Source organism: Prionailurus bengalensis, chromosome X (assembly GCF_016509475.1).
Source record: "Prionailurus bengalensis isolate Pbe53 chromosome X, Fcat_Pben_1.1_paternal_pri, whole genome shotgun sequence".
NCBI classification, from domain to species: Eukaryota; Metazoa; Chordata; class Mammalia; order Carnivora; family Felidae; genus Prionailurus; species Prionailurus bengalensis.
In genome coordinates, this window is record NC_057361.1 from 60041080 (window position 1) to 60055077 (window position 13998).

At 44.7% G+C, this 13998-nt stretch overlaps 1 protein-coding gene across 1 annotated transcript; it reads left to right on the forward strand.

Annotated features, from left to right (window-relative positions):
• The first annotated feature begins 10823 nt into the window (after nucleotides 1-10823).
• LOC122476946 (polyadenylate-binding protein 1-like 2) lies at nucleotides 10824-13161 on the forward strand. Its single transcript, XM_043569870.1, has one exon. It carries the CDS (start codon nucleotides 11069-11071, stop codon nucleotides 11669-11671), a length of 603 nt encoding a protein of 200 aa, XP_043425805.1. The 5' UTR covers nucleotides 10824-11068; the 3' UTR covers nucleotides 11672-13161.
• The last annotated feature ends 837 nt before the right edge of the window (nucleotides 13162-13998 follow it).

Sequence of the window (13998 nt, forward strand, 5' to 3'; positions counted from 1 at the left end):
GATCTTTGACAGAACAGGAAAGATTATCTGGTGGGAAAAAGAATGTCTCTCCAACAAATGGTGTGGGGAAAAGCAGACAGCAACATGCAAAAGGATGAAACCGGACCACTTTCTTACACCACACGCAAAAATAAATTCAAAATGGATCAATGACCTAACTGTGAGACCCCAAACCATAAAAAATCCTGGGACAGAACACAGCCATAACTTCTCTGAAACTGTCTCTAGCAACATCTTTTTAGATATGTCTCCAGAGGCAAGGGAAACAAAACCAAAAATAAACTACTGGGACTACATCAAAATGAAAAGGTTCTGCCAGTGAAAGAAACAATCAACAAAACTAAAAGACAACCCATGGAATGGGAGAAGATATTTGTCAGTGGCATATCCAATAGAGGGCTAGTGTCCAAAATATATAAAGAAATTTTAAAATAAAATCCCCAAAAGCAAATAACCCAATTAAAAAATGGGCAAAAGACACGAACAGACATTTCTCTACAGAAGACATGCAAATGGCCAAAAGACACGTGAAAAGATGCTCACCATCACTTATCATCAGAAAATGCAAACCAAAACTACAAGGAGATATCACCTCACATTGGTCAGAGTGGCTAAAATCAACAACACAAGAAACAACAGTTGTTGGAGAGGATATGGAAAAAAGGAAGCCTCGTGTACTGTTGGTGGGACTGCAAACTGGTGCAGCCACTGTGGAAACCAGTATGGAGGTTCTTCAAAACATTAAAAATAGGACTACCCTATGATCCTGCAATCGCCCTGCTGGGTATTTACTCAAAGAATACAGAAACACTAATTCAAAGGGATACATGCATCCTTATGTTTATAGCAGCATTATTTACAGTAGCAAGATATGGAAGCAGCCCAAGTGTCCATCAAATGATAAATGGGTAAAGAAGAGGTGGTATGTATGTATGTGTATATATGTACACACACACACACACACACACACACACACACACACTGGATTATTACTCAGCCATAGAAAAGAATGAAATCTTGCCATTTGCAATGACATGGATGGAGCTAAAGACTGTAATGCTAAGCAAAGTAAGTCAGTCAGTAAGACACCCTATGGTTTCACTCATATGGAATTTAAGAAACAAAACAAACAAGCAAGGTGAAAGTAAGAGGGAGAGAGAGGAAGACAAAGAGAGAGAGAGGCTATTAATTACAGAGAACAATGAATGATCTGATAGTTACCAGAGTGGGGCTAGGATGGGGGGATGGGTTAAATAGGTGATGGGAATTCAGGAGTACACTTATGATGAGCACTGGGTGTTGAATGGAAGCACAGAATCACTAAATTGTACACCTGAAAATAGTATTATATTGTATGTTAACTAACTGGAATTTAAATAAAAATTTAAAAAACAAAATAAAAATAAAAAGTAAAACATCAAACAAACATAAACGGAAAGAGCCTCATTGACCTGTGGGACATTATCGATTCACCAAACCTACATATAATTCGTGCCCCTGAATAATAAAAAGGGAGCAACGGACAGGAAAACATTTGAAGATACAATGGTAGAAAATGTTCCAAATATGAGGCAAAGCAAAACCTCACAGCTCCAAGATGGTCTTTGAATTTAAGACCCACCAGAAACCAATTGCCTTGAAAATAAAAATAAAGAGAAATTCTTAAAAGCAGGCTGAGAAAAATTAAGGCACATCACAGAAAAGGGAGCAAAGGTAAAAATGACATCTGTCTGCAAAAATAAAACATGGAATGATCAGGGCATTGCTGCATAAATTTGTTTGTCATTAATGCAGACTTTAATACAATAGAATTAACTTGATCTGCATGTGCTAACCTGTTCTGTGAACGTAGAAAGTTGCAGAAAATTGTGAAATGTATGATGCCACTTTGACCAAAAAAAAAAAAATAAGGAAATAAGAAAAAGAAAACTACTCTGGAAAATGTCAACCTGTTTCTATACATTTGTATGAGCCTAGTTTTATAGATTTTTATGAGCTTGAGAGAAATGTAAAGAGAAAAAACAAAAACAGACAATATTGTTTTGTGTAACCCCAGAGTCTGGGATTGGTGGAGGTTGTTTCTGGAAGCGGATGAATTGCCAACCGCTATTCATATATAAACTGTTCCACCTGTTTTAACAGCATATTTGTGTATATATATGCTGTTTTTGGGTATATTTGTGGTTCTGATAAACCAAAAGGAAGACATGTAGTGAAGAATAACACAGTGGTCACCAGTAGCAATTCTGGAATGAGACTGTCTTTCTTTGAATCAAATCCCAGACTCTGTCCCTTACATGCTGTGAGACCTTGGCAGGTTATTTAAATACTTGCTACCAAAGTTTTCCCAGGTGTAAAATGAAGATTATAATAACACCCATGTCATAAGTTGTTATAAGATTAAATTGTTTAATGATCAATTGCCTGGCAGCCATTTAGTGTGTGTGTGTGTGTGTGTGTGTGTGTGTGTGTGTGAGAGAGAGAGAGAGAGAGAGAGAGAGAGACAGAGAGAGACAGAGACAGAGAGAGACAGAGACAAAGAGAAAGAGAAAGAGAAAGAAAGAGAAAGAGAAAGAGAGAGAGAGAAAGAGAAAGCAGGAGAAGGGGGGAGTTTGATGCATAAGTCAACTATAAATCAAACTCAAATGCAGCATACCTTTTAGAAATTAACAGAATAAGGTAAAAGGGAGGATTTGAACTTGGTACTAGGATTAATCTCCTTCTAGTGGCCCAGCCTGCACTCAGTGAAGAAATGTGGCTCTGTGGTCAACATTGGAGATTCATTGAAAGGTAAAAGGCTGTCTTGCTTTTTCAAAGCAGAAAAGACTTGATTAGGTTTCCAGAAGTGGATGTAAATGATTATGAGTCTGATTAGAAGAGAAGCTATAAAGGAGGAAAAGAAGTTGAGGGAAGGGAAGGATAAGCATGGCAATATACTCATTTTATAGAAAATCAAGGTAAACTGACTAAGGTATATGCAAAAATCTGAGGGTTACAGATATTATTTAAAGTTAACTAGAGTCACCAATAGAGGAAACAAAAATCAAAAGAAGGTATAAAAACCAAGAGAGAGTGAGGGCAGACTGAAGACACCATGAGTTAAATTCTCCTCTGTAAGCAGAATGTGGTCACTTGATGATGTCTGAAGTTGATGAATTACTGAAATAGCAGATTAAGCACTTTATCTAGATTGTAAGAAGGTAACTTCCAGAACAATGGAAACAGGGATTGTTAAAATGGTCTACCCTAGAAAGCACAACAAGGGGTTGAGAAGTGATGGGGTCTCCAACCTTTGCTTTCATCATAAGCTCTTTTGTACTTTCTGGCCATCACTATTTTATTTATCATGTGCATGATTTCCTTTCATTTCTTTTTTTTCCATTTTTCTTTCGTTTTTCATTCTTTCTTTTTCTTTTCCTTATGTATTTATGTATTTATTTATGTATTCATTTGGAGATCAGGGTAGGGAGAGAGAGAGAGAGAGAGAGAGAGAGAGAGAGAGAGAGAGAGACCCCAAGCAGGCTCCAGGTTGTCAACACAGAGTCCAACGCAGGGCTCGATCTCACAAACCATGAGATCATGACCTGAGCCCAATTCAAGAGTCAGATGTTTAACCAACTGAGCCACACAGGTGCCCCTTTTTTTCCTTTTTTATTTAAAGATGGTTTTTAAAAGATGGTGTGTATGTTTGGGAGAAAATCCCATGGTTAGCTGTCATGACCTTAGCAAGACTTTACCATATGGAAGGAGATTTCATTTTACATTTATTATACAGATTGGGAACTTAAATTGCTCAACAACTCATAGTACTGAGAATCAGCCACTCACACGTCCATAACCCATAAATGTGTCGCAGCATAATTGTGAATGTTGAAAGCAGTGTTCCAGAGATGTCACGGAGACATCAAAATACATTCAGTATCCTACAGCACTTGGAGGAATGTATTATCTTACAGTAATTTATGTTCAAAATGTCCCCCAAAAGGGTGCTTGAAGGGATGCATAGCAGTGGAGGGAAACTTCACTCATGACTCAATACCCTATATTGCTGAGATAGTATTATCAAATCTTCTGGGTGGTGTTCTTGACGACAGAAAAATGGCATGCTTTCATGCGTTGACTCGTGAAGTCCTTGGAGCTCAGGAAGAGTAAATAGATGGATTGTAGAAAGTTTCTAAGCCCAGGGTAACTGAATGAGGGTATAAGAAAAGTGAGCTCAGGCTGGCAAATCAGGCAGTTGCGTAGAGTAAAATCCAGCTCTAAGCTGGACTGTCACTCAGAGGATCAGACTCGCTCTGAACTGACACTTTGCTCCTGGTTAGAGAGAAAAGGCCAGGCTTCCTTGGACATCAGAAAGGAAAGACACTGGGCCTTCAAAAACGAGCTAAACAAGGATATCCTCAAGATGGAAGGAAGTGACATTAATAAGGAATCTCTTGTGTTGGGCATTGAATGCATGCCAGGCACTGTGAAAAACATTGTCCGTATATTATCACTTTTCATCCTTATAACTATCCCCTTGTATGGATGAAGACGCCAAAGCTAAGGAAACAAACGAAAAAGGTAAAGGAACTTGAACAAGGTAAGCACAGCTAGGAAGTCATGGCCTGGGGCATATCTATAGGTATATTTTTGTAAAACCATGTCTGTAAACTGCCTAAGATCATGACAATGAAGGGCATTAGTTAAAATTGTCAGCATACTTTGGAAGGAGAATTGATTCCCAGGGACAAAAATACCTGAAACACTATATAAAAATCATCAGTCAAGAGACCCCTTGTTCTTGGCTTCTAAGTGGGGCTGGGGCAAAACTACTTGTTATAAAGGAAATTTCCTAAGAACCTGAATTAGAGTTTCTGAAATTCAAACTCAGAGCACATACTGAGGTTCCAAGTGGTTAAGTGTTTTGCTCTGGGATTCTGCCTACAAGTCCATTTGACTCCAAGGCCCATCTTCTTTGAGGAATCTAGGCCCAGGAATTTAGGCCTATACAATAACTGGTGGGAGTATAGGCTTCTTCATTTCTCATGACCATCCTGAGCCCAAATATATCACCAATTATGTTCCCTTTTTGCAGACCTTGTCTGCTTCTGAGGGACAAGGAGCAAAGGGTCATCAAAGAAATGCTCGACCTCAGGGAAAGAGTGAGGGGTAAGAGGAGAGAAAAAGAAACAAGAGGAAGAAACTGAAGACTTGCTTGTCTCTTGCCTTTAGTTACACCCCGAAGTGACTTAGGCATGTGCCCTATTGAGGTTGAGGGAGGTGGGCCGGGGGACAGAGGGGAATGCGGTTGGGTAGGGTTCCAAAGGGGATGGCAGCTATGTTTTGGGTTTTTGTTGTTGTTGTTTGTTTGTTTGTTTGTTTTTTCATCCTAAGTGACGTGTGTTTGGGTGAGCGTTCTGTGACCCGCTGTAACTTTCTGTATGTTAAAAACCTGTTCATGATTTCAAAAGTATAGAGAAAGACAGATTGAGGTAGCCAGAAGCCCCCAAAAAGAATCAAGCTTGGATCCTGGAGTAGACAGTCAAGAGTATTCTGAGAAGTCCCACAATGATCAGGATATAGAAAAGTGAGAATGGGGAGGGTGGCAAGGGCTGAGTCATGCAGCTCATTATATTTAAGCCACATTGAGGAGGTTGTACTTTAGTCAAAGTGAAATGGGAAGACATTCTGGGGTTTTGAGTAGCGGAGGCAAGAAAAGCCATTTATTTTTCAGAAAGATCAGTCCGGCTACTGAATGGAGAAGGCAGTTTGGTGGAAGCAGGCGACCAGTTAGGAGGCTATGTCAGAGCCCGTGACAGAGGTAATGGTGGACTCCAGTTGATTTGGAGAGGTTCAAGTGGTGTTTGGAAGTAGAGGTGATACGAATTGCTGAAAGATGGGAGAGTGACCAGAGGAAGATGTGGGAGAGGAAGGAAATAGGGGTGCCTCTTCATTTTTGTTTCATTTGAATACCTGGATGGGTGGCTGTGCTATTCGTGGAAGGAGCAAAGTTAGGCAGAGTAGGAATTGGGAGGTGAGAGAAGTTCAGGAGTTCCATTTTTGGCATTTAAGGATGAAATGTCTATGGGACATCCAGGTGGAGATGTCAAATAGGCAGATGGATAAGTATGAGATCACAACCTCATATCTTCCCACCTCCCCCCGCCCTCCGCCACATACACAAATGGGACCAGGTACTGTTTCCTTCTCTGCAATTTACTTTTTCTCACTTAATAATAGCATATTTTGGAGGTCCCCGTAAATCAACCCATATGGACATAATTCATGCTTGCTTAATAATCCATGCGTAATAGTCCATGGACTGGCTACACTGAAATGTCTTCAGTCATTTCCCAAATGACGAGTGCTTGCTTTGTGTTCTAGTTTGCCCAATGTGAGCCTTTCTGTGATAAACGTGCTTCTGCGTATGTCCTGATGTCCTGGGACTCTTATTTCTATAGGCCGGATTCCTACTCCATCCCTGCCCCACACATCTGTCTTCCTTAACATTTCACTTTATAAGGATCCAAAGACCGTTTGCTAAATGTGTTGTATTTATTCAAGACAATATAATAATCATTGTTATGATTTGCTAAATAACAAGGGCACATCCAAACACTTTCCAATTCTTCATAAATAAAAGCCTAAGGCTGCTTTTTTGTTGGCCTGTGTCTCATAATTATTTTCATTTGTAGGAATTTCGGGGGCAGTGTGAATTGACAGAAACAATTTCCCTACCCCAAAATACAGTTATGTGTTCATTGTCTTTTCCCTGGGCATCCTTCCTATAGCTATGCCAATGAGAAATTCATGGGAAGAGACTTCTTTATGTAGATCACTGTTTTTGGTCTTTTTATTCATTTTTGTATGTGGAGTTGATCTGTCCCTCTCCCCATTGGTACCCCCATCCCCTACCTTCTTCCGTTCTTTTCTACTCTTTTCCCCTGCTCTCTGAACTGCATCCCCACCCCTTTCTATTTCTTCCTCCTGATAGGAAGAAGGAAGTGAGCCATATGAAATGGAAGACCAGTGCCGGCTCCAAACACTCTTGAAATGTCTCTGTATCTGAACCTATCTGCTTTTAAAGCTCTATTGAGAAATAAACAGAAAGAGAAGCTAAACCCTAGCACACAAAGTCTTTGCTGTGCCTCTTTAAACCAACCCCCATGCACGTGCAGTGGAAACAGGACCTGAGTGAGGACACTGAGGCTGGACCATGCAAGTCAGGTTTGGGGCCAGCCCTTTTACCACCCAGTCCTTCTCAAACTCTTCCCCTGGCTTATCATCCTCAACTGAACTTCTAAATGTTGGCATGTCTCAGGGAATAGTCTTGCACCTTCTTCCCTTCTAGCCCCGTTCCTGTTGCTGGAGGCTCAGGGGTCTAGGGATTGTCTTCAGGTTTGACAGGCTTGGGGATTTGCTGGACATAGCATGACTTCTTCAAACCCCTTTGTCCTGCTTTCTTACTGATTTCTGTTGGCTCTGTGGGCCAAACTGTAATCAAAGCTAGAGGAAGAGATATTGTGGAGCCCTGGTCCTTCAGTTGGTCCCACTTGACATTTCTGTCTCCTAACAATGGGTGGAGAAGTTGTTCTTGTCACCTGCATATCCCCTACCCCCCCAGCAATCATGGCTTCCCCACTTGGCCTCTGCCTCCTCGGGCCCCTCTTGGATGGCCACCTGGAATGGTGAGGCACAGCTCATCTGCCTCCTGCCTACAAGCAACCTAGACCTCCAAGAGATGGCTCTTAACAGCAGTGACAGTGATCACCTTGGTCAAACATCGGCTGTACAGCGTGTTTTTCCTACGCCTCTGTTCTTTTCCTTTGTTCGCACTAGCCTTGTCTAGGGGCGATGGGCTGGATTTTGCAAGCTGGCAAGGTATATGTCTGTGTGTCTGCTTCTCAGCCACCTTGGGATGATTTCTTGCCAGCACTGGGAAAGTTCGCACTGCCTCACACCCCACAGTGACTCGGTCAGTTCCGAAGGCTCGGGGTTGTTCTGTCATGTGCAACTGCCTAGGTCCAGCTAACGCTGCCACCACAGAAAACGGCTTTATTTACCCAAAGAATGTGGATGGGCAGGAATGAGGGGGAGGAGACAATATGTGCTGGGCAGATTAAATCCCATGGCCACCATAGTCCAATCACATAGCGGCACCTATAGCCCTCCGCTGGCATTCTGTTATTTGTATGGGCAGCCTGAGCTTTAGTGGAGTGAGATGTCCTGAGGGAAGGCACTGTGATTGAATCGTTTTTATATCTGACCCCAAAGCCCACACAGTTCAATGCCTGGCTCACAGTAAGTGAGAAACTCCTATTTATGGGGGAAAGGGGAGACAGAGAGAATGGTTGTTCTATCTCTTCTGGAACTGGTCACATCTGACTGTCTTCTTTTTGTTCTCTCATCTCTGTCTTGGTTGTGTGTAGGGGAAGGCACATGCACACTTATATGTGCATTGATGGGTTGTTTTTGTCCAGCTTTATTGAGCTATAATTGACATATAGCGTTGTATGAGGTTAAGGTGTACAACACAATAATTAGATGATAGATAGATAGATAGATAGAGATATGAACAATAAGTTTAGTTAACATCTGTCACCTCACAGTTACACATTTTTTTCTGGTAATGAAAACTTTTAAGATCTACTCTCTTAACTGATTTCTGTATTGATATTTATTTTGTACTCTGAGGATTCAATCACACCCACTGATTGCCTCCTTGAACGTGCTGAGTGGTGCCCATGGACTTGGGTGCGGAGTCCAAGCACCTTAGCTTGCTTTTCAGGGCTCCACACCTTCTAGCTCCATCTTCTGCCATATGCTCTCGGAGACCATGAGCTCTGCCCACACCAGATTATTAGGCATGACCAGAAGTGCCTTTGTGTGTGCTAGCATGCCACAGGGCCTTGTGCACAATCAGATCCCTCTGTTTGGAATGTCTTCCTTCCTGTCTCGACATTGGTTCACACTGGGGGTTTCATCTTCTGTGCAGCCTCACTTGACTCCTACCAGGAAGAGTTAGTGGCAGGGTCCTCCTTTCTGGAGCAAGTGGGACCCTAGCTTCTGTTATACTCTACTCTCATGGTTGCTCACTTGTCTATCCCCTCAGCATTTGGCCCCCTGTGGCCTCTCTGTTCCCACAACACACACAGCTCACCTTTTCTCACCCCACCCCACACCTCCAATATATCAACACTCACTGCTCACTTATCACATGGCCTGTCCCTTAGTTCCCAGTGCCAAGTACTTGATAAGGCTTTCACAAATATTACCTGATGAAGTGGCACCAGGCACCTCATTCTAGAGATTTTGGGTTTTGGTTTTGTTTTGAACATGGATGTGCATTTCTTGATTCATGTTAGTAACCTTAGCACCTCGAAGGCAGAGCCAAGAATGAACAAGTGCTTGGCTCTGGACCAGGCCCTGTCCCCAGCCCAGGGTATCATTGAGGACAGCACTAAGGACAGGGTGTTCTCGATTCCCCCACTGTCAGGCCGCACGTATTGAGGCTGGGTGTGTGGAGGAACTGGGGAGGGGATGTGTGGAAGAACCCCATGTCCCTAGTTCTCCTGTAATCTGGAGCAGGGACAGGGTTTCCCACCCAGACTGTCCATTACCAAGGACAAGCCCCAAACCAGCTTATGTGTCCTGCTTGCCAGACCCTTGTATCCCTAGGGACCAGCACAAGCTCCATAAATATTTGTGGCATGGCATTATCAATGAATGAGTACATGTCCTTGTGTTCTTTATTCCCTCTTTTGCAAGTGTTGCAGACGAGGGAAAGAGCTGGAAAAGGGGGAGGGATCTCTGAGAAAATGGGTCAGCAGGCTGCAGGGGGAGCTTGCCCCACTGGCCCCAGGTCCTGCTCAGAATAGGTGTTGTTTCCTTGGTGGCAGCGATGTTGCAAAGTGTGTATGAGGTGAAGTGGGGAGAACCCTTGAATGTGAGAAAACCATTTTTCTCGGCTTTGTTTAGGCCGGGCAAGTGTATTCTCAATGCCACCCACCCGTTCTTGCAAGGCACTTGATTTAATCATTTAGATGTTCTATGGGGGGTGTGGGGGGGCGGAGATAAAACAAAACCAACCCTCTAAATCTAAACCGTATTTCCCAGTCCACAGTGGAGCCCTTTCCCTGGCTTCCTCTTCATAAATAATCCAGGAACCTGACAGACTGAAGACTCTCCCCGCCCCCACCCCAAGCCTCAGGCTCCCGCTCCCATCCCCGCCCCCTCCCACCGCCCGCGGCCCCACAGCCCCGCAGCAGCCACAGGGGGAACCAAAGAGACAGAAGCCTTCCCAGCTGCCCGGACCACAGACGCCAACACCCCCCGCCCCCCACCACACGCCGCCTTGCCCGCCCGCGCCCCGCACGCTAGCCCACGACCGAGAGGCGGCGGCAGGAGCAGGCTGCAGGCTGCGGTGACTCGCACCGGTGCGCTTCTGGCAGCGCTTGCTATCCCAAGTGACTCGGACTGGCCCCGGGTCCCCGGCCCCAGCTCCCGCTCGCGCCACCCGCCCTCCTGTCCTTTCGCGCCTCTCTACCCCCCAGCTCGCGGGAAGGGAGGTCGCGGCAGCGGCCTGGAGGCACCGGCGATCGTGGCGACAGCGGCGAAAGTGGCGGCGGCGGTGGCGGCAGCGGCTGCGGCGGCGGCGGAGGCTGCGGCGGCGACCGTGGCGGAGGCTGTGGCGGAGGCCTCCGTAGCGGAGGCGGAAGCAGAGGTGGAGGCTGAGGTGGAGGCCGAGGCCTCAGTAGAGGAGGCAGTGGCGGAGGGCACCCGGGGGGAGGTGGCGGCCGCCCTGGCAGAGGGGAAGGAGGCGGGGGCTACCCTGGCGGCAGTGGTTGTGGAGGCTAGCGCGGCTGAAGCTGCCTGCGCCGCCGCCGCCGCCGCCGCCGCCGCCACTGCAGCAGCAGCAGCAGCAGCAGCAGCAGCAGCGGAGGCTGCGGCGCCCTCCTTGGGGGAGGCGGACGCGGAGGGGGACGCGGCGGCGGACGCGGAGGCGGCGGCGGCGGCGGCTGCAGCCGCGGATGCAGATGCAGATGCGGAGACCAGCAGGGTCTCCGAGGGGAACCCAGACTTTCCTATGGCCTCGCTGTACGTGGGCGACCTGCACCCTGAAGTGACAGAAGCAATGCTCTACGAGAAGTTCAGCCCGGCCGGGCCCATCCTTTCCATCCGCATTTGCAGGGACAAGATCACCCGCCGCTCGTTGGGCTACGCGTACGTCAACTACCAGCAACCGGTGGACGCCAAGCGGGCCCTGGAAACCCTGAACTTTGATGTCATCAAGGGCAGGCCCGTGCGCATCATGTGGTCCCAGCGGGACCCCTCGCTCCGCAAGAGTGGGGTGGGCAACGTCTTCATCAAGAACCTGGGCAAGACCATCGACAACAAGGCGCTGTACAACATCTTCTCGGCGTTTGGCAACATCCTCTCCTGCAAAGTGGCCTGCGACGAAAAGGGGCCCAAGGGCTACGGGTTTGTGCACTTCCAGAAGCAGGAGTCCGCAGAGCGGGCCATTGATGCGATGAATGGCATGTTCCTGAACTACCGCAAAATTTTCGTTGGGAGATTCAAGTCGCATAAAGAACGAGAAGCCGAAAGGGGAGCCTGGGCCAGGCAGTCCACCAGTGCTGACGTCAAGGATTTCGAGGAAGACACCGATGAGGAAGCCACCTTGCGATGAAGACATGCCAGGAGCCAGTCAGCCAGCAGAGCCAAATCTTGGCTCCCACCCGGTTTACAACTCCCCTCTTTGCCCCCTAACCCACCAGCAGTGTATTGTATTGTACTGGGAGTGCAGGTCTCTCTCTCCTCTCTCTCTCTCTCTCTCTCTCTCTCCTCTTCCCCCCTCTCTTCCTCTTTCCTTTCATCCCCTCCTCCTCCTCTTCCTCCCTCCTTCCTCTTCCTTCTGTCTTCCCCACCTCTGCCTTCCCCCCACACCCACCAAGGGCGTTGTGAATAATCTTGCTAATCTGTGCCACTTGATAGATTATAGGCTGCCTTTTCTCCTTGTGCTTTGGTTTAAAAAGCACTTCATTCTCGCTTCCTTCACTACACAGGTGATACAATTTCATGGTAGAAACATCAGAAAGGAGAAGGAAATCAGATGAGGGAAAACCCAGAGAGTAATTGTTCCCCATGATTCTACTACCCAGAGGCAACCACTTTTTCGTGTGCTGTTTTTCCAGGCTCTCCTCTCTCCCTCTTTCTCCCTCCCTCTCTTCCTCAGTCCCCACCCCCACCTTCCCTTTTAACACACTGTTATAGAATGGTTCGCGTGTGTGGTGTTTCTTAATCTGCTTCTTCAGAAACTAAAGCCAAACAAAACACAACCCATTGAACTTCTTTCCATGTTATTCAACAGGCTTCCTAAATGTCGTCTTCAGTGCCTGCAGAGTGTATCCATGGATCTTTAACTCTTCTGTAATCATTTCCGCATTGTTGGACATTCAGGTGGTGCCTAGTTCTTTCCTTGTGTTTAAACCCAACACTGCATACTCTGACGAATGAATCCTTCCTTGTCAAGCCAAATCTTTGCTAGCATACCAGATGGTCTTCTTAATTGTGGACGTGCAGGATCCACAATAAAATATCCTTGCAGGATATTTTAGAGACTTTTCCTGTGTGTTGCCAAATGGCCCCTTCATAAGCATTACACTGATTTGCATTCATGCCAGCCAGCACAGCTAGTAAAAACAGTATGTCCATTCCCCCTGCATAGTCTCCTAGTCACTGTAATTGATGTGTGTGTGTGCTGGAGTGTGTGCGTTTTGGCCAGCTTGATGGGCTGCAAATGGTATTTCACTGTTTTAGGTTATTTTGCTGGATTTAAATGCTCTTTATCACCCTCTTTTCCTTGTGCCCACTTACTGCCCTTTTGCCCATTGCCAGAAACATCATTCGGCTTTATTGCAGGAAAAAATTAAACTGCAGGCGACAGAAGAAAATTAATGTTCCCAGTAATCAACCCTAATCGCCACACATACATTCCTAAATCATTTTCATGTGCACTTCCCCAGTATTTTTCATGTGATATATATGTGAATTTTCATGTATATACTGTTTCAATATCTGCCTTTTCACACATGAGTATATAATAGAGATAAGATATAGATGTATAAATAGATATTCTCGAACTTCGTTTCATGTCATTAAATATTCTTCTAAAAATTGTTTCATGGCTGTTTAGTGTTTCAGTGGAGGGGCTTGACAGAGGAATAGATATATGCATTCATCTCTATATTTGTATTTAGAGATAGATATGGGGTTATCTTTTCACAGCTTTCTCTTTGTTGAACATCTGGATGTTGAACATTTGTATTGTTTTGTTTTCTTATTCAAAGCCTAGCTGCTCATAATATCATAGTGCACAAACCTTGCTTACATTCAATATTAGTTTCCGAACATTGGTGAGAGCGAATTGCAGAATCAAAGGACACAGAAGGTTTGAAATCTTTCTTTTTCTTTTTCTTTTTATTCCTTATTAAATGAATATCCAGAAAGATAGTATCAATTTGCCCTCACCAAGTACACAAATAATATCAGAGGATGGAAACCTTGACAGTTATTTAACCTTGCTATTACTGTTATTTCTGTAGTCTCCCAATATTTTATCAGGGGGACTTGTGCTTTTTAGTTTTTATTTAGTTTGAGCATTTATTTTGATACAAATGACACAATGTCATAATAGAATCTTTTTAAAATTGATCATGAACAATGTAAAAATCACTCCTAATTCTACTACTTGACAAGAAAGACATTGGAATACATAAAACATGTACATAAATAATACCTTCAAAAATGTAATATGCATTGTTTAATTATGGAATACATTCACTAAATTGGTCTTTCATATCATCTTTCCAAATTATTAAAAATTCTTTTTTACTTTTGTTTTTACTTTATGTTCCATTTTATGGTTGAGCTACAGTTTCTAAAACGCAGCCCCTTAATGTATATTTAAGTTGTTCTAGTTTTTCCTTAGTAAGATTAACTCTATGAGGAACACAT